General features: G+C 49.8%; 1 protein-coding gene across 1 annotated transcript; it reads left to right on the top strand.

Moving 5' to 3' along the window:
* Positions 1-17,526: 17,526 nt before the first annotated feature.
* Positions 17,527-18,912, top strand: LOC149355562 (chitinase-3-like protein 2). Its single transcript, XM_089577666.1, has one exon. The coding sequence runs from the start codon at positions 17,527-17,529 to the stop codon at positions 18,910-18,912; it is 1,386 nt and encodes a 461-aa protein (XP_089433792.1).

Below are 18,912 nucleotides of genomic sequence, written 5' to 3'. Positions count from 1 at the left end.
ACCTTTACGTCACGTGAGGAACGAAAAAAAAAACTGCAATATAAACACTGATAAGTAGTTTTAATTTGTTACAACATTTGAACCAGCTTGCTTCGAGAGCCGGAATGACACCAAACGACATGTCAGCACTAATATTGCCGATTTTTTCGTGCCTCACATGACCTAAAGGTTAACTACATCCCACAGCCGTCGTTCGTTTGATGACACCGAAACCGAAATAGCGTCATGAAGAAATTCAGTCCTAAATTATTGACCAGTCGCACTCAAATATCATGCGGCGATTTAGGAATGAATGTCTAATGCATCATTTTAAAGAAAACACTCAAGCAGAAAATTTGGTGTCTATAGTGCTTTAACAATCTTCTATTCTTATGTGTACTGATATCGCCATTGTAATGCTACTACCTTTGAAAAGTTTCTGGTTTTGTCTTTCCAAAGTTTTTGTTCGCTTCTGGCATCCAGCAAGCTTTCTTTTCAACGTCTTCATCTCCGTCCGCATACTTTCAACCTGAGGGTCAGTGCCATCTGAAACAAAATTGAAAATTGATCGCCTTTACAATGCTGAAACAGCAATCATTAACCCTTTAAAGCCCATCATTTGATAAGAACGTCACCTGAATCTTTTTGTAAGATATTATCTCGTTCGAAATCTTTCGCATCTGTTCTGAGAATAGCTCCTTTGAACTTCAAAACATAAAAAGAGACGGCTCCTCTCAATTCTGTTATTAAGACTAATGAATGAGGCTAACTGACCTTCCGTTACAGTCTGAAAATGAAGATGAGCAGCAAGTGAATGTAAGAGTAGGACATTGCATCGCCAGAAATATATTATTCCTGTCACATCAAAAGAGGGTAAAGAAGAAACTGAACATTGCATCAACACAGCACAGCAATGGCTTGTGAGCGTGGAATTACAGAGAAACGAGAAAACACCACAGTAGACACTTCTCATTGTAGACTTGCTAATTCAGTGAAGTTTTAGCGCCGTATTTGTGCTTCATTATGCAATGGCATTCACTACGGAAGTTGTCAGCTGCCGCAACAATGAGAAATCCTGGGCGTCAAGGCATTATTTTTTTATGTAAATTCAAAGACAATTATAAAAAAGACAAATATTGCTAGGAAGGCGTTATGTGGAATTAATAGTTGAATGGGCCTTGTGAAGCTCATTGAAATGCTATTTTTCATATTCATACACAGATAGTCTGACTGCATGGGCTACATGACACGGGCTCAAGAGTAGAGATTTAATCTTAACAAAACAGAGACGTCAGCACTAACCTTGTGTGCACGAACAAATAGGCGTGGATGCCATTGACGTGCTGACAGGTGTATTCATCCGTAGCTTCTTGCTTGGTGGCTGACTGATGCCTCTCGAAACATCTGCTTCGCTCTTTCAAGATGCAGTACCATCTGGTCTATTGTGCAATGTTGACCAATGCCGCTCTGCGCGCTTGCACCAGGGCTAGGCACCTCTTCTTTATCGCCGCGAGCCTGCTTGTCACTAGTTTGTTTGAATGTCAGTGTCTGCAAAATGAAAACATATTTCCCGCACTCGGGGTTAACAGTTGTGGTGGTTGATTAGAACTGTTTTTCTGTTAAGGTTTTCGGTTTACGTTCATGAGATTTTAACGTCCCGCAGCGACTCAGGCTATGAGGGACGCCGTAGTGGAGGGCTCCGGAAATTTCGACCACCTGGGGTTCTTTAACGTGCACTGACATCGCGCAGCACACGGCCTCTAGCATTTCGTCTCTATCAAAATGCGAGCATCGGGGCCGGGATCGAACCCTCGTATTTCGGGTCAGCAGCCGAGTACAACTACCGCTGAGTCACCGTGGCGGCTGCTTTCTGTTAAAAAGAATGGCATTATGCAGTTAACTTACGCTCCAAGGCAGGCACATCCCCTTCTGAGAACAATGTACTAATGACAGGTTTCTTATGGAATTTCAGGTGAGAACGGCTAACTGTACCTGCAAGTAGTTGCAAGTTATGACTACTCTACCCATTGCCAAGTCTTGCTGTGTGTGTAAATGCACACCAAATGTAATAAGCACCTACCCTGCATTTGTGTTGGAGACTTCGCAATTGTCAGTTCTGCCTTTACAGGTGTACAGAACAGTGCTGTCTTCCTGGGAGGCTCTAACACGCTTCACAGCAAGGCGATTAGTGCTTGAATTCTCAAAGCCACATGGAGCCTCCTGCGTTGTGTTTGCCTCTGTAAAAAAAGAAAAAAGGTGTCATCACCAAGGCTGCCTCTTCATGCACGCAGAATCTTGTGTTATAACATGGGAAATAGCGCGCATTTTACGGTGACACAGTAAGAGCGCCAGATTTCAACTTCCAGCCTTTATCGACGGCGTTTTTCTGTTGAGGGCTAGTAATCACAGCTAATCCTAAGCTGGTGCCAAAGTCACAGTGTATGCTGCTTTTTTATAAATTAAAGATCAACACCCATTATTTTCAATGTGAAACCCTCTGTATAGCGAGGAGTTGTTACTGGCATAAAGATTGGCATACTTTTTGAGCATGACTGCAGGGATGATGAAAGTTCAGGAGCCGGCACAGTTGTAGAGACTAGCTCAGAACAGCTGGGAATGTTTCCAGTGCTACAAGGAAAGACGAAGCCCGCTGCTGTTAAGTTTGGGCATTCACATAGAACAATAAACTTACTGAGGGGTACAGCACTGAAATAGACGTGTTTTGGTGGGGTACTGATAGTACACAGCTCTCTCAGCAGGAGCATCCGTGCACCTTAAGCATATGCCCCTGAAAAACAAGCAGCGGGCGTAACTGTGGGTCAGCAATAGTGCAGTCTAGGTAAGGTGTCCTACGTAATCTTGGCCTTAATAGGTAACGCAGTGGTTATAGACTAAAAAAATTAAGGAATTCGGTACTATGCTACACGTCATTTTTCAAAGCGCTTAACAACAAGGCACCACCCACCTGAGGTGTGGACAGCATACCACTGAGGATGTGGCGGTTTGCGGGACGGCTTAGCAGGCCGGTTAGATAATACTGACGAGACAGCAGTGCACTTCAGTTTCTTTACGCCAAGCTCCCTCGGAATCAAGGGCTCGATTCCATCTTCAGTAAACTGGAGCTGTAAAGAAGGGCAGTAGTATTACTGTTAGTACGAACGAAGATGGAAAATCAAAAGCCCAGCTGTGCAGGCGGGCACATTGAAGTCCCTTGATGAGTTTTTAGGACAGACCAGTGAAGCTGATGTCTGCGGGGGGCCGGTGTGCATGAAATAATTAATTAAGACACTGCTTCTCGGATAAGCCGTGAGGCGGGCATGGAATGAAAAGAATATTATTAGCACCGGACGCTGAGACTGGCCTTTCGCAGTAGCAGTGGAATGAAATTCTTTTGCGCCCGCGTCTCATAAACTTTTGCCACATAAAGCACTTGTTCAACAAACGCTACATGTAGTAAGTAATTCACGCATGCTATGCGCGAGTGCGAGCATATGTAAGTTCATCGAATTGGAGCTACGTACACCCAACCAACTCTATATCAGTGTCGCGCAACCATTAACCAGCCGGCTTGTCAGCGCTTTACCAAGGCGTGGAGCGGCGAAAAAAGCGAGTATTAGCGGATATGTTTCAAGTGCACTTATCCTAGCTCGTTTCGCCGCTCTGGCCGTGGCTGACAAGCTGGCGGGTCGATGGTCGCACGATACTGCTAAACAGTTGGCCGGGTGTACTGCACAACACTTCGCAAAAGGCTACGGCTTCGGGACGCATTACTGAGCAAAACGGTGCGGCGCATCCAGTATGAAGCGGTTTTGGTTAACTGTATCCCAATGAACGAGCTGCAGTTGGTGCCGGGAGGGTTCTGAGAATGGCGGAATGCTTTCGTACGGTGAAGTACGCGCATGTACTTCAACTGACATGCATGTTTATGAAATGATAAAGGTGGACAACGGCGGGTAATCAATCAATAAACCAACACAGCGCTAGCTGGGAGCCTTACCAGTTCTGACTCGCCAGCCAACGTTCGCCACTAGAATGGCGAATCTCCACGATGGAAAGCATGAATAGAACTCACCTCGCATAGCTTGCTAGACTTTGTTGGCTTGAAATATTTTCTCCCATTCCTGTGGAGCCACGCTTTCTCACAGCATATATCGATCTTCACAAGCGGCACTGAAAACAACGCCAGTCCTCTTTCTGACTGGGTTCAGCACCCGAAGGCGCAGCAGCCAGGCATTTCGGCTGCTGCTGCGGGAAACAAAAAGAAAAAGCGCCCGGGAACGTAAAGTGACTTCCAGCAAAGACGAAAAATACACAGAAGTCACCGACTCTGAAAATTTGTCGCCGACACAACTATACGAACAAGAAACCTAGCGTGCTATAGCGCCGTCGAAATACTCAGTCGGGCCGCTTAGGAAGAACATGGCGGACGGAAGCATTTCCCAACCGGAAGTGGGCGCAGTCCAATAGTGTGCGTCGGCGGCGCCGGAGACATTTTCTCTCCTTGGCTTTTTTTAGAAAAGCTCATCAAGGGAGTTTAGCTCATCGGCGCTCGGCCGATGAGCTAGGTGCCTGGCTTCAATAGGGTACCAGATAGAGGATATCCAGATATAGGATGGGCTTCAATAGGATACCAGATAGAGACTACAGCGTGTCTGGAGGCTCTAATTCGCTCAGCCATAGCGATGTACGCACAGCACAACGAAAAAAAAAAGTAACTGACAAGAATGATCTGAGAAACGACTGTCAACAAATCAGCGGACTACGCTGTTAACTTCTACCTAGCCGCCAGGTCTTTAATGTGTTTGGTCCGAAAGAAGTGCTGTCCCTTTGAGTGACGTAAGTCAGAGATGCCTCAGAAAAGCAGGCTGCCAGCGTTACTCCGCGAAGCATATTTGACAAACGACAATGTAAAGCTACCAGACCAGATAGAAGAGGAAATAAAAACGTCCCCACTCTAGCTGCTAGTTACTGCAATATACTCTAGTTCCGTCACAATGGCCGCTTCTGCACATTTCACCGGCTGTTTCCATGCTTATTCATTCACTATACCTGGCAGGCATGGGCGTGACAAGGCACCAGCACACCGGCCAGCACGTGCTTCAGAAGGGAAGGCGGCCCGTGGTTGCGGCAGAGTGGGATGCCAGGTTTCACGGTCGATGGGAACGCGCCTGGAAGTAATGAACCGATGGGACTTCAACAAGTGCTTAGAAGAGTATGCGCTTACCATATGTAAGGCAAACACAGGCAGGAAAGGGAAGCTGCTAAGTGCGGTGCTATGCTTTCTATCCAAAAGCAGAATCTCTGTGGGTGGCAAGCAAAAGTGAGCGTGTAGTTGTAATCACCAGAAGGCAAGGCAGAACAGACAGTACACCTGCATAGCACGTAATGGAAGGAAAGCAATGAGTTACAAGAAGCAGAAACGGCTACTCGGTACTTCTGCAGCTCAGCAGAGGGAATGGTCGTTACTTTCAGTCTCTTCTGGCCGTAAGTCCATGAGGTTGCCGAGAAGAGAGATGCTGTTGGTGTACCACGTATACAACTGCGCACCAGTTTCACCAAGCCGGTCAGGCCGCATCTCATGCTGCAGCGAGGCCTCTGACCTGCAAAATATAACTGTTCGTTCAGTATGAAAGGGAACGCGGGAGCACGCGGCCACCGCATTTCGCGAAGCGCTGTCGCCGACAGCCGGCTAGAGCAGGCGGCAAAGGCGCGTGCCCACTAAGCACAGCCTGCTGCTCTTTCCGCACGCGCACCCGGCGCCCCCCATTCTCGCCGACTCTCGGAGGCAGCGCTTCCCGAAGTGCGAGGGCCACGCGCTCCCGCGTTCCCTTTCATATTGAACGACCCTGCACATCAAAGCACACGTACTGTACGTACCCAAAGTGAAATATAGCACGCGAGCATCGGTTAGCTGGCATTCCGGGAGTACCTGCTGTCGAGACATGCGACGAGGAGACCATTTCTATATAGAGGCATGTTAATTTGCTTGTTTACTCCGCGGCGTTTAGAAGCGACACATGGGGAGGGACGCCATAGTGGAGGACTCCGGATTAATTTCGGCCATTTGGGTTTTCTTTAACGTGCGCTGGCATCGCACAGCACATGGGCGTTTGTTTTTCGCGCCTTCATCAAAATGCTGCCGCCGAGGCCGGGTTCGATCCCGTGACCTTGGGATAAGCAGCAGAACGCCGGAGCCACTGAGCCACCGCGGCGGGCAATACGCCGAAAGATGCCAGCAGCGAGCCTCGCAAGCGCGCGTGGTACGCCCCTTTAGCTCCTAAAACATGCGATAGAGTGCAAATCCCACTTCTGAACAAGCCCTATAGTATGTAGAGAAGCGGGAAAATGTTTTGCTTCGCGCAGAGCATGTGCCGAGCGGACTGTTGTGTCAGGCTAACAGTAGGCATACACGTTCGGTCCAATGCTCGCTTCGGCTGTACTCTGATATAGACGTCGAAGTGGAAATCAGATGCCGCAGGCGTGAAACTTCGTCGGATACGGAAATATCCGGTTTCTGCCTCTTGAGACCTAGCCCGGATGCCGCTGTACAGAACGCAACAAAACTTTTCGTACAGCATCGCTTGTTCGTTGGAAGAGTGAAGCGTTCGAGCCTCCTTCTCCCAACGTCATGTCGTCACCGTTAAACTTCTCAACGCTAGACATTATTACTGCATTTGAAAATTACTACACATTTCAAATAAAAGAAAGTTAAATTCATTTGCAAGCAGAGAACGCTACTTCGTGGTTAGAGTAAAGCTTGCAGTCGGCCGCCGAAAGGCCCGAGTGTCCCCTTGTGTGGTTACACGCCGTGCTTACTTGCGCCTACAATGCAGTTGGTTCACCCAGGCAGAAATCGATTAGCAAGATACTGTGAAAACATGGCTGCTAGAAGCCTCCGGATCCTTGGACAAAGGGCCCACCCACAGAGCTCCAGCCCCCATCGTCTTCAATAAACGTTCGCTCGCTTGCTCGCTCACTCCCTCACTCACTCCCTCACTCGCTCACTCCCACTCACTCACTCACTCACTCGCTCACTCCCACTCACTCGCTCACTCCCTCACTCACTCACTCACTCACTCACTCGCTCACTCCTACTCACTCACTCACTCACTCACTCACTCACTCAGTCACTAGAGTTACCAATTCTCTTCAGAATTTTAAGCGAGACGTTTGAAGAACTCTCCGCGCGTATCTATGCACCTGCATATTTTCCGATGCCTCGAAGCGGGCGCCCACAAAGAGCCGCCAGAAGTCTTGCCATATTGCCTTAAGTTACCTTGATCAACACGCAGAACAGCATGTATCGCATCAAAAACACGTTTGATATGTAGGAGTCGTAGTGTCACTGTGCCTGAAGACTGTTTTCAGCAACACCAAAGGCCCAAGGAATACGAAAGAGGCCACTGATGGCAGCCACATGGAGATTAAGAAGCCGAGTGAGTAAGCCTCAGTCATACTACAAGAAAAAAAAGGAACCCCTCTTTGATACCCTGAGCCATCTGTGGTATCGAAAACCGCTTCCTTGACGTGTCTGTAGGCATTGCTGGGTCGGCGCATGACGCCTCTTTGTTGAGGGAGAGCCTTTTCTTCAGCGACTCCGAGCAGAAGTAGCTGAAGAAAGCGACTGGGTCTCGGTTATCTCCTTGAAGTCTGTTAACAACAAACTGTGCAAGCATGAAATACCGACTGTTAGAAACCAGCGCTGGAAGACACAGAACGATAGGACGAGATATACACATATTGCGCTGTGTCTCATGCCGCCGAGGTGGCTCAGTGGTTATGATGCTCGGCTGCTTACCCGAAAGACGCGGGCTCGATCCCAGCCGCGGCAGTTGAATTTCTTTGGATGAGAAATTCTAGATTCCCGTGTACGGTGCTATGCCAGTGCACGTTAAAGAACCCCAGGCGGTCGGAATTTCCGGAGAACTTCACTGCGGCGTCTCTCATAGCCTGAGTCGCTTTGGGACGTTAAACCCCATAAACCTAAACCTTTATCGTGTCTCGTCCTATCGGTCCGTGTCTTCCAACGCTGGTTTTAAACAATGCTCAACCAACTCGCCCAGCAAGCCACTCTGCTTGATGAAAGACACGGCAAACGAGGCTGACGGGACTAACGCAAATTTTTTGCTGATTTTATTGCGTTCAAGAAACATCTTATATAGGCAGTTATAACAAAAAACGCGCCGAAAAGAGGGGTGGCAAGTCAAGCTTGTAAGCATTTCAAACGAAACGCTGCAATATTTTTCCTTTAAATGATACAAAGAAAATGATGTATCACAGACGCGTACAGTCCCCGTTTTACTTGATGTGACGCGTCTTCAATGGCTCACGTGCCGCTCTGTTCACGCCTCTGCCTATAGAATCTTGCTTCTCTCATGACGTATAGCTTGCAGTATTTGCATGCAATGCAGCAAGCGGCCAAGCTCGCTACTAGTACCATTTTACAGCGACTGCCTTAGAGTCGACATTCTGCAAAAATGAAATAAAGCTGCACAGCACGAACTGGTGGGCACTTTGGTCTCAGATGATTTGCAGTGCAACAGACCAACAGCACGATGCCACAGGAAGAAAAGAGCGCTATGTCTCGTCCTTTCTCTTCCCGTGGTCTCGTGCCATTGCGCTGTTGCACTGCAAAAATGGCGGCGTATGTTATGAAATTCGCTGATTGGTCGAGAGGGGTCACGTGACCTTGTGACAACTTCCTCACAGGCTCCTAAGAGCTGCGCTCTAAAATTCTGCAGCGTTTCGCTTGACCTGTGCACAAGCTTGACTTGCCATTCCTCTTTTGGGCGCATTTTGTATCACTGCCCATAAAAGATGTTACCTGAGCGCAATACAATAAGCTCAAAGTTTGCGCTGATGCCTTCATCCCCGTCTCCTGGGTGTGCATTTAATGCTTGCGCAATCTGTTACTAACGGAAGCTATAAACCAACTCGCCCAGCAAGAAGCACTGCTAAACTGTCGTCCTGGAGATTTGGTGCACCGACTTCCGCCTTGGCTGGTGCCACCATGCAAAGGACAATGAAGAAACTTTCCCAGGGAACAAAGAGCGGTTCAACAGGATCCACAGCTAGAAACGCGTGGCTGTTGAACAGGTTTTTGGCCTTTTGAAGCAACGATTCTGGAGGTTGGACTTCGTTGACGCGGTACGATTGAAGGTTCATGCCTGATTATTATAAGGGCACATCTACCTCACAGCATGTGCTGCAGCAACCAGGGATCTCGATGGCTCCAGACACCATCGCAAAGACCACAGGATGGAGGCTGACAACACTGCTGCAGTGTAGAGCCCTGCAGCGATTCGTGAAGCAAGTGAGCGACAGAGGGAAATAGTAGAAACTGAGTTCTAAGCTGAAGCCTGCCTGTTTTGTCACAGTTCATGTTGACGCGCGAAGACAGATTTGTATTATTTGTATGCCCTGCAAGCCTTTAACACGGGAACTAAGGAGAGAAATAAAAATAGCTATGCGCTGCTGAGCGCATTTCTCATATTCTGGGTTTTATAGCGCTGACCTCGAGCCCCTTCTCGGTTTCAAACTTGTAAGAAATCTGGTGTTCGATGGGCAATATGCCAACATCATGAGCGATACGTGGAACCTGCGAACATCGCTGATTTGCAAAACAAAAGTTGTTTTATACATTCCTAAACTCATAGGCACCAAAAAAATCTTTTTTCACCTTCTCTTCATGCCGGACAGCCATCTTCTGGTCGAGCGCGTCCAGCTTCCCGAGAAGGAGTCCATGGTAGAAAGAGGTTGGTCAGATGGTGCTTGAACCCAGAGGTTTTCCCTTCCTTTGTTCACATTGTGATTCCCCAGAAGGAGCACGATAGGTGTCCTGTCCCTTCTTTTTTTTCTCGCGGCCTGGCTTGGAACTTCTTCTTCTTCTTCTTTTTGTGGCTCCCTGCAAAAAAAAGGAAAATAATGTGGCGCTGTTGTACATAATTTACTCGTGATTATTATCTATCCCTCTCATTATAATTCATGTCATAATTAATATTTGAAATTTGTAGCAAAATTCGGCGCCCATTCGGAAGACCGGCGCAGGGCGGAAGCAATCTCACCAGTGTGCGCCGTAGAGGATTCTAGAACTGCTGAGTATAAGAACCACGGAGGGCGCCTAACCTTGTGTATTTTGCTGCCCTGTAAACATCGCTCGCCGGCGCGGCGCCAAAGGAAACATGTCCGCGCGCTGTCGAAGAACCGAGAAGTTTGGAGTAAATGCTACTCATTGCCGACGGAGAGGGCGTGGCCACCGCTGCATAGAAGGCAGCGGTGACGGAGTGTTTGCCCGTAATCGTGAAGCAAGCGGAGCGCTACTCACAACATCCCCCTAAAGAAAAAAAGGCAGGAGAAGATTTCTTTTGCATGAGCCGCGCAATGCGCAGCCGCAATTTCTTCGGGCTCAGAAAGCCTCTGTGTACGCTACGCTAAAGCTATACAAGAAAGAGCAAAAAGAGGGATCAGAAGGACTGCAACAGGATGGGAAGCTGGGCTAGTTGTTCCAAATTCATACCGAGGGTTCACAGTGCGCAAGATGTAGACGATGAGAAAGAAGTGTACTGCCACGGCGCTAGGGCCGAGCACAAAGGCAGAAAAGGCTGCATTAAACTCTAATTTAGGCACTCGTTCGGTCAGTATTTATGCCACCGGTGAGCTCGTACACCTCCTGATGGCCGCGAAAAAAAATCCACAAAAAGCAGCTTAATACGGTCCACAACTTTCGTATTACATGTCAATATGGATACAGGCGCGCAATGCCCGCCTACCCGATAAAACTTCATACCACGACACAGAGGCATACCACATCGCGAAAAGTAAGACGGTATGCGTGAGCGAGGCGTCGCTTTCACTACTTTTGAAGGGTGACCGCATTTGTTTGCTCGCAGGTATCCTCAGGTCGTCTTAGGGGCTTTCGCTGCTTTTGTTCTCCTAATGGCCACAGCTTCAGTAATGCTCTATTGCCCCCATATGACCAGCGCGGTCCTGTGAACGCAATCTATATTTCTCCATTAAACTATTTAACCGCGAGGTAGCGTCGTTGTCTGTCCCTCAGTCTTCAGCACCGCCGCGGTGGCTCAGTGGTTACGGCGCTCGGCTGCTGACCCGAAAGACGCGGGTTCGATCACGGCCGCGGCGGCTGAATTTCGATGGAGGCGAAATTCTACAGGTCCGTGTGCTGTGCGATGTCAGTGCAGGCTAAAAAATCCCAAGAGGTCGAAATTATCCACAGCCCTCGACTGCGGCGTCCCTCATAGCTGGAGCCGCTTGGGGACGTAAAACCCCTATAAACCAAACCATCTTAGTCTTCGTCCTGTCGTCCGCGCTGTGACACTTCTGCACGGATAACAAAGCTGAGTGCCCTTCTGTGACCTTAAGGGCTTGGGACCAGCTACTCTTGTGAAGCGTAAAGGAGCACAGCCTTTCTACAACCCGGAACAACAGCGGGTACACGGCGGTCGTTTCGTGCTTATCGTCAGGGCTCTGAAGGTTTCTCGGACGTGCCAATCCCGTTTCCTTCGAGCATTACGGACAGGCATCCGCAATTCGAGCGTGGAGACTTCGCTGTTGCCAAAGACAGCTGTCCTTAGTGCATTAAGTGTCATTCAATGGCAAGGCCATCTGTAAGCTACACAAATCTATAATCACAATGCAAAACGAAGGTTCAACCTCAATAAGCGTCTCTCGTGTCTCCCTGATAAGCAAAAATATCGCCCATCTGTCCTCTCAGGTACCTTCTTCCTCTTCATAACTTCATCGTCTTCTATTCTCCCGTGTTTCTGCTGCGTCATTGTTGTGCCGTCGAAAAATGGCGCACACCAATAAGGGGGATTCAGTACCTAGCATATTTTTGTAGTACAGAAAACAAAAAAGGAGCGTCAAGTAACAAGCCAAAACAAAAACAATCAAAAGCCTTGGGATGGAGAAGGAAGTGACGGGCGGTGACAAGAAAAGCCCGAAGCGTGAACGCCGTCCCGTAATAAACACCCTAGTGCCCGTCCCTTTCTTGCCTTTACCTGGACTGGGTCTTTCCCACTGTCCAGAGAAATAAGTATTTCAATGGCGCTGCGACACGGAGCACCGACGTTGCGGCAGCAGGGGGCGCGCAGGTCAAATACCAGAAAGAAGGGACAGGACACGGTGCTTGCACCCTGAGGTTTTCCCTCCCTTCTTAACTATGTGATTCCGTAGAAGGCGTACAATAGGTTTCCTATTCCCTTCTTTCCTTACTGGCGGCCTAGCTTGAAACTTTGGAGTGTCTTCTTTTTGTTGCCGTTTTCTAAAAAAATGTGGCGCTGTAGTACACTATTTATAATTATTCCCTATCCGTAACATTACTATTCATGATATAATTATTATTTAAAAGTTAAAAAAAAATGCCAGGCACGTTCGGAATACCGGCGCGGGGCGGAAGCAAACTCTCCAGTGCGCGCCGCCGAGAATTCTAGAACAGCTGAGAAAAGAGAACCGCGGAGAGCGCCTAACCTTGTGTGTTTTGCTGCCCTGTAAACTTCGCTCTCCGGCGAGGCGCCAAAGGAAACGTGTCCGCGCGCGCCGTCGAAGAATCGAGAAGTTTGCACTAAATGCTACTCATTGTCGACGGAGATGGCGTAGCCACCGCTACAAAGAAGGCAGCTGTAACGCAGTTTTTGCCCCCGTAATCGTGTAGAAGGCGGAGCACAACTAAGGTCAACCCCCACCCCCCCTAAAGAAAAAGGCAGGATAAGAACTGCCAAGATTGCTTTTGCATGAACCGCAAGACCCTGCAGCGCAGTGCGCACCCGCAAATTCATCGCGAACGCAAAGCTTCCCTGCACGCTGCGCTGCAACTATCCGACAACCACGAGCAAAGAAGGACTGCAACATGACGGCAAGCTGGGCTAGTTGTTCCAAATTCATACCGAGGGTTCACACTGTGCAAGACGTAGACGATGAGAAAGAAGTGTACAGCCTCGGCGCTAGGGCCGGGCACAAAGGCAGAAGAGACTGCATTAAACTCTCATTTAGGCACTCGTTCGGTCAGTATTTATGCCACCGCTGAGCTCGTACACCTCCTGATGGCCGCGAAAAAAAAAAGCCACAAAAACAAGCTTGATGCGGTCCACAACTTTCGTATTACATATCAATATTGATACAGGCGCGCACTGCCCGCTTACCCGATAAAACGCATCTTACAACTCAAGAGGCATACCACATCGCGAAAAATAAGGCCGTATGCGTGAGCGAGCCGTCGCTTTCACTGCATTTGAAGGTGTCTGCATTTACTGGCTCGCAGGTATCCTGACTTCGCCCCTGGGGGCTTTCGCTGCTTTTGTGTTCCTAATGAGCACAGCTTCAGTAATGTTCTGTTGCCCCCATCTGACAAGCGTGGTCCTATGAACATAATCTCGATTTCCCCATTTAACTATTCAATCACGAGGTAGCGTCGTTGCGTCCTGTCTTCGTCCTGTCGTCCGAGCTGTGAGACTTCGGAACGGATAAGAAAGCTTAGTGCCTTGTGTGGCCTTAAAGGCTTGGGACGAGCTACTCTTGTGAAGCGTAAAGGAGCACACCCTTTGTACAACCCGAAACAACAGCGGGTACACGGCGCTCGTTTCGGGCTTCTCGTCAGGGCTCTGAAGGTTTCTCGGACGTGCCAATCCCATTTCCTCCGAACAACATGGACAGGCTCCCACAGTTCGAGCGTGCGGATTTCCCTGTTGCCAAAGACACCTGTCGTTAACGTGCTGGCGGTCAGTGACGCTGTCGTTACGTTGTTTCGCCTAGTAGCCGACCCCCTTCGTCCTTTGGCCCGCTGCGAGGCCACCGTTCCACTCGACGGGGTATCCAGAGTTTCGTTCAAGGGCTCACCGCTTTCTGTATCTTGTGCTGCGTCCACCGTAGTGAGAAGGGCCCTCCTGCCACTGGAAGCGCGTCGGACGTCCCCGTACGGCGGTGCAAAGCTTCGTTGCCCGGATGCTGGCTTGGGCGGGACCGAGGCATTGTGCGCTGCAGGACAGAACGAAACGTGTGCACGCTGCTCCGCACAGGCTCAGAAAGAGGGAAATACGCCCGTGGGCGTGCCCTTATGAAGAGACCTGCGAGAAAAAGACACCCGAGCGAGGTTAGTTCCCGAAATTCTCCTTTCGTGTGGTAGTTCCTGCGTGAATAAGTCAGGTCGTTATGATTGCGATTATGCAACATTGAGGATTGAAACAAGGAGTTGTTGGGTTTTAGATTGCGCCTTTGAATGCGACAGCCTTTTCTTAGTGCAGTAAGCGTCATTCAATGGCCCCGCCATCAGTAAGCTACACGAATCTATAATCACAATGCAAAACGAAGATCCAACCTAAATAAGCATGCCTGGTATCTTTCTTATAAGTAAAAATATCGCCCATCTCTCTGCTCCAGTACCTTCTTCCTCTTCATAACTTCATCTTCTTCTATTGTCCCGTGTTTCTGTTGCGTCATTGTTGTGCCGTGGAAAAATGGCGCATAGCAATAAGGGGGATTCAGTACCTAGCATATTTTTGTAGTACAGAAAACAAAAAAGGAGCGTAAAGTAACAAGCCGAAACAAAAACAATCAAAAGTCAGCCTTGGGATGGAGAAGGAAGTGACGGGCGGTGACAAGAAAAGCTCGAAGCGTGAACGGCGTGCCGTAATAAACACCCTAGTGCCTGTCCCTTTCTTGCTTTTACCTGGACTGGGTCTTCGCCGCTGTTCGCAGAAATAAATGCTTTAGCGGCGCTGCGACATGGAGCGCCGAAGCTGCGACGGCAGGGGGCGCGCTGGTCAAAGACCAGAAAAAAGGCTATGGGCAGGACAGGATGCTTGCACCCTGAGGTTTTCCCTCCCTCTTTGACATCGTGATTTCGCGGAAGGTGTACGACAGGTGTCCTGCCCCTTCTTTCTTTTCTGGCGGCCTCGAGTGCAACTTTTGGAGTGTCTTGATACTTTTGTGGCTCTCTACAAAAAAAAAGAAAGAATGTGGTGCTGCAGAACATAATTTACTTATGATTATTATCCCTGACATTATAATTAATGCCATAATTGTTATTTGAAAGTTGTCACAAAATTTGGCGCCCATTCGGAAGACCGGCGCGGGGCCGAAGCAATCTCTCCAGTGCGCGCCGTGGAGAATTCAAGAACAGTTGAGGAAAGAGAACTGCGGAGTGCGCCTAACCTTGTGTGTTTTGCTGCCCTGTAAACATCGCTCGCCGGCACAGCGCCAGAGAAAACATGTCCGCGCGCGCCGACGAACAATCGAGAAGTTGGGAGTAAGTGCTACTCATTGCCGACGGAGAGGGCGTAGCCACTGATGCAAAGAAGGCAGCAGTGACGGAGTGTTTGCCCATAATCGTGAAGCAAGCGGAGCGCAACTGACATCATCCCCCCACAGAAAAAAAGGCACGAGAAGATGGATTTTGCATGAAACACAAGGCTTCCTTCAGCGCAGTGCGCACGCGCCATTTCTTCGGGCACGCAAAGCTTCTGTGCACGCCACGCTAAACCTGTCCGACAAGAAACAGCAAAAAGAGGGATCACAAGGACTGCAACAGGACGGCAAGCGGAGCTAGTTGTTCCAAATTCATACTGAGGATTCACAGTGCACAAGACGTAGACGATGAGAAAGAAGTGTACAGCCTCGGCGCTAGGGCCGAGTACAAAGGCAGGAAACACTGTATTAATTCTCATTTACGCACTCGTTCGGACAGTATTTATGCCACCGGTGAGCTCGTACACCTCCTGATGGCCGCGAACAAAAAGCCACAAAAACGAGCTTGATGCTGTCCACAACTTTCGTATTACATGCCAACATAGATAGAGGCGCGCACTGCACGCCTACCCGATAAAAAACACACCACAACTAAGAGACATACCACACACAGCAAAATAAGGCCATATGCGAGAGCGAGATGTCGCTTTCACTGCATTTGAAAGTGTCTGCATTTACTGGCTCGCAGGTATCCTGACTTCGCCCCTAAGAGCTTTCGCTGCTTTTGTTTTCTTAATGAGCATAGCTTCAGTAATGTTCTATTGCCCCCATCTGACAAGCGTGGTCCTATGAACATAATCTGAATTTCCCCATTAAACTATTTAATCGCGAGGTAGCGATTTTGTGTGTCTCTCAGCTCCTGTCGTCCGCGCTGTGAGACTTGGGTACGGGTAAGAAAGCTTAGTGCCCTTGTGTGATCTTAAGGGCTTGGGACCAGCTACTCTTGTGAAGCGTAAAGGAGTACAGCCTTTCTACAACCTGAAACAACAGCGGGTACACGGCGGTCGTTTCGTGCTTATCGTCAAGCCTCTGAAGATTTCTCGGATGTGCCAATCTCATTGCCCCCGCACATTATCTACAGGCATCCACAATTCGAGCGTGCATATTTCCCTGTTGCCAAAGACACCTGTCGTTAACGTGCTGGCGGCCACTGACGCTGTCGTTTCATTGTTTCGCCTAGTAGCCGACCTCCTTCGGCCTTTGGCCCCCTGCGAGGGCACCCTTCCACTCAAGGGGGTATCCAGAGTTTCGTTCAGGGGCTCACCGCTTTCTCAATCTTGAGCTGCGTCCACTGCAGTGAGAAGTGCCCCTCCTGCCACTGGAAGCGCGTCGGACGTCCCCGTAAGGCGGTGCAAAGCTTCGTTCCCCAGATGCTGACTTGGGCGGGACCGAGGCATTGTACGCTGCAGGACAGAACGAAACGTGTGGTCGCTGCTCCGCACAGGCTCAGAAAGTGGGAAATACGCCCGGGGGCGTGTCCTTATGAAGAAACCTGCGAGAGAAAGGCACCCGAGCGAGGGTAGTTCCCGAAATTCTCCTTTCGTGTGGCAGTTCCTGCGTGAATAAGTCAGGTCCCTATACTTGCGACTGTGTACACGGCACCTTGAGAATTGAAACAGAAACGCTTAGGTTTTAGCTTGCGCCCGTGGACGCGACAGCCTTTCCTTTTTGCAGTAAGCGCCATTCAATGGCCCCGCCATCAGTAAGCTACACGAATCTATAATCACAATGCAAAACGAAGATCCAACCTAAATAAGCATGCCTGGTATCTTTCTTATAAGTAAAAATATCGCCCATCTCTCTGCTCCAGTACCTTCTTCCTCTTCATAACTTCATCTTCTTCTATTCTCCCGTGTTTATGCTGCGTCATTGTTGTGCCGTCGAAAAAGGTATAATAAAAACAAGAGGGATTCAAAACCTAGCATATTTTGGGAGTACAGAAAACAAAAAAGGAGCGTCAAGTAACAAGCCAAAACAAAAACACTCAAAAGTCAGCCTTGGGATGGAGAACGAAATGATGGGCGGTGACAAGAAAAGCCCGAAGCGTGAACGCCGTCCCGTAATAAACACCCTAGAGCCTCACCCCGGCCCTTTCTTGCCTTTACTTGCACTGGGTCTTTCTCGCTGTTCGCAGAAATAAATGCTTCAGTGGCGCTGCCGCATGGAGCGCCGAAGCTGCGGCGGCAGGGGGCGCGCTGGTCAAAAGACGATAAGGCGGGTCTCGAGGCTCGAGGCAGCACCTGCGCCCGACCAGAGCGCGACAGAACCTAGGCCTGACGCAGTGGAGGCATGTCGCGCTACATGGAGGACGAACAGTGGCTCCTTCACCAGTCGCAGCCCCGGTCCCTGGAGTCCCGGAGGGACCCATTCGTCAAGACATGCATTACGTACTTCGGCGCCGCGTGCGTCAGCTTTACGCTGGTGCTCGTCGGCGTATTTGTCTTCATGATCGCGTATGACGTCCGGAAGGCGGACAGCACTGCTGCCGCCATCTTCCCAGTCAAGGTCCGGGCCCAGAAGCATCGTCCGATGCCCATTCTCTGCCACGTCAACGTGGCCCGGTTCTACGACTCCGAGGTTCTCTACAAGACCACTGACCTGCCGGGCAACTACTGCTCCCACCTGGTTTTTCCTCTCCGTGGGTTCCTGAGCGGAGCGAACGAGACGACAGACAGCCCCCTGACGTTTGGCCTGGTTCAGACCCGTCTCATCGAGCTGCGAGACAAGGTAAACAACAGCTTTCCGCACTTGAAGTACTTGGTCGCCGCAGGCGATGAGAACGGCGGCGGACGGCTGGCTTTTCATGAAACACCCAACGCCACGGCCTATATGACCTTCCTGGTAGAGATGGTCCGCTGGCTCATCCAAACTCGCTTTCACGGCCTCGTACTCAACAGCGTATTCCCCGTGGAGAACGAGTACCGGCGGCACATGGCCGTTTTCCTGTCACACCTGAAACAAGTCATGCACAAGCACGGACTCTTGTTCGTAGTCACCGCACAGTGGGACACTGGCATCTTCAAGTCCGGCGCCAGGCCCGGCCGACTTACCAAATTCCTCGACTACGTCGGCGTCGTCACACATGGTCTGCATCGCGCAGCAAACGCAAGCGACAGAATCCTTGTGCCGTTCCACCACCAACGTGGACACAAAAACAGCAGAAGTGTCGAAGACTCCATTGAGCATGTTATCTCGAGCGGTGTGCCTCGAAGCAAGGTTCTGATCACTGTCTCTCTCGCCGGATACGTCTGCACTGTGACTCAGCTCCCAGAAAAGGACGAAGTACCTACATGGAGCAGTGCGCGAGCCCTTCGCGTAGTCTCCTACGGAGAAGCTTGCCACCTGGTCCGCCAACCTGATTGGGCCCTTTCCTACGACCATGAAAGTGAGAAGCCCCACGCGTGGCGTAACAACCTGTGGATGGGCTATGAAGATGAGATCAGCGTACGGAAGACGGCCTCCCTGGTGGACAAGATGTACCTCGGCGGCGTCATCATCTGGGACGTTGGCAACGACGACCATGCTGGACGATGTGGACTGACTAACCCCCTTGTCAGAGCCATATTCACGGAAGTCGAAGGGACTCCGATCGAAGACCCGGGGTCCATCATACCCAGCTTCAACGTCAGCGAGATCGAGGCCCATGCCGGCAACAAGACGAAGCTTTCCGGGTGA

Source organism: Amblyomma mixtum, chromosome 3 (assembly GCF_055824585.1).
Source record: "Amblyomma mixtum isolate Tamu chromosome 3, ASM5582458v1, whole genome shotgun sequence".
NCBI lineage: Eukaryota > Metazoa > Arthropoda > Arachnida > Ixodida > Ixodidae > Amblyomma > Amblyomma mixtum.
This window is presented reverse-complemented; position numbering and strand designations above follow the sequence as displayed.

What these genes read in the sequence shown, in the direction of transcription:
- LOC149355562 (XM_089577666.1), top strand. Translation starts at nt 17,527, where the DNA reads ATGTCGCGCTACATGGAGGACGAACAGTGGCTCCTTCACCAGTCGCAG.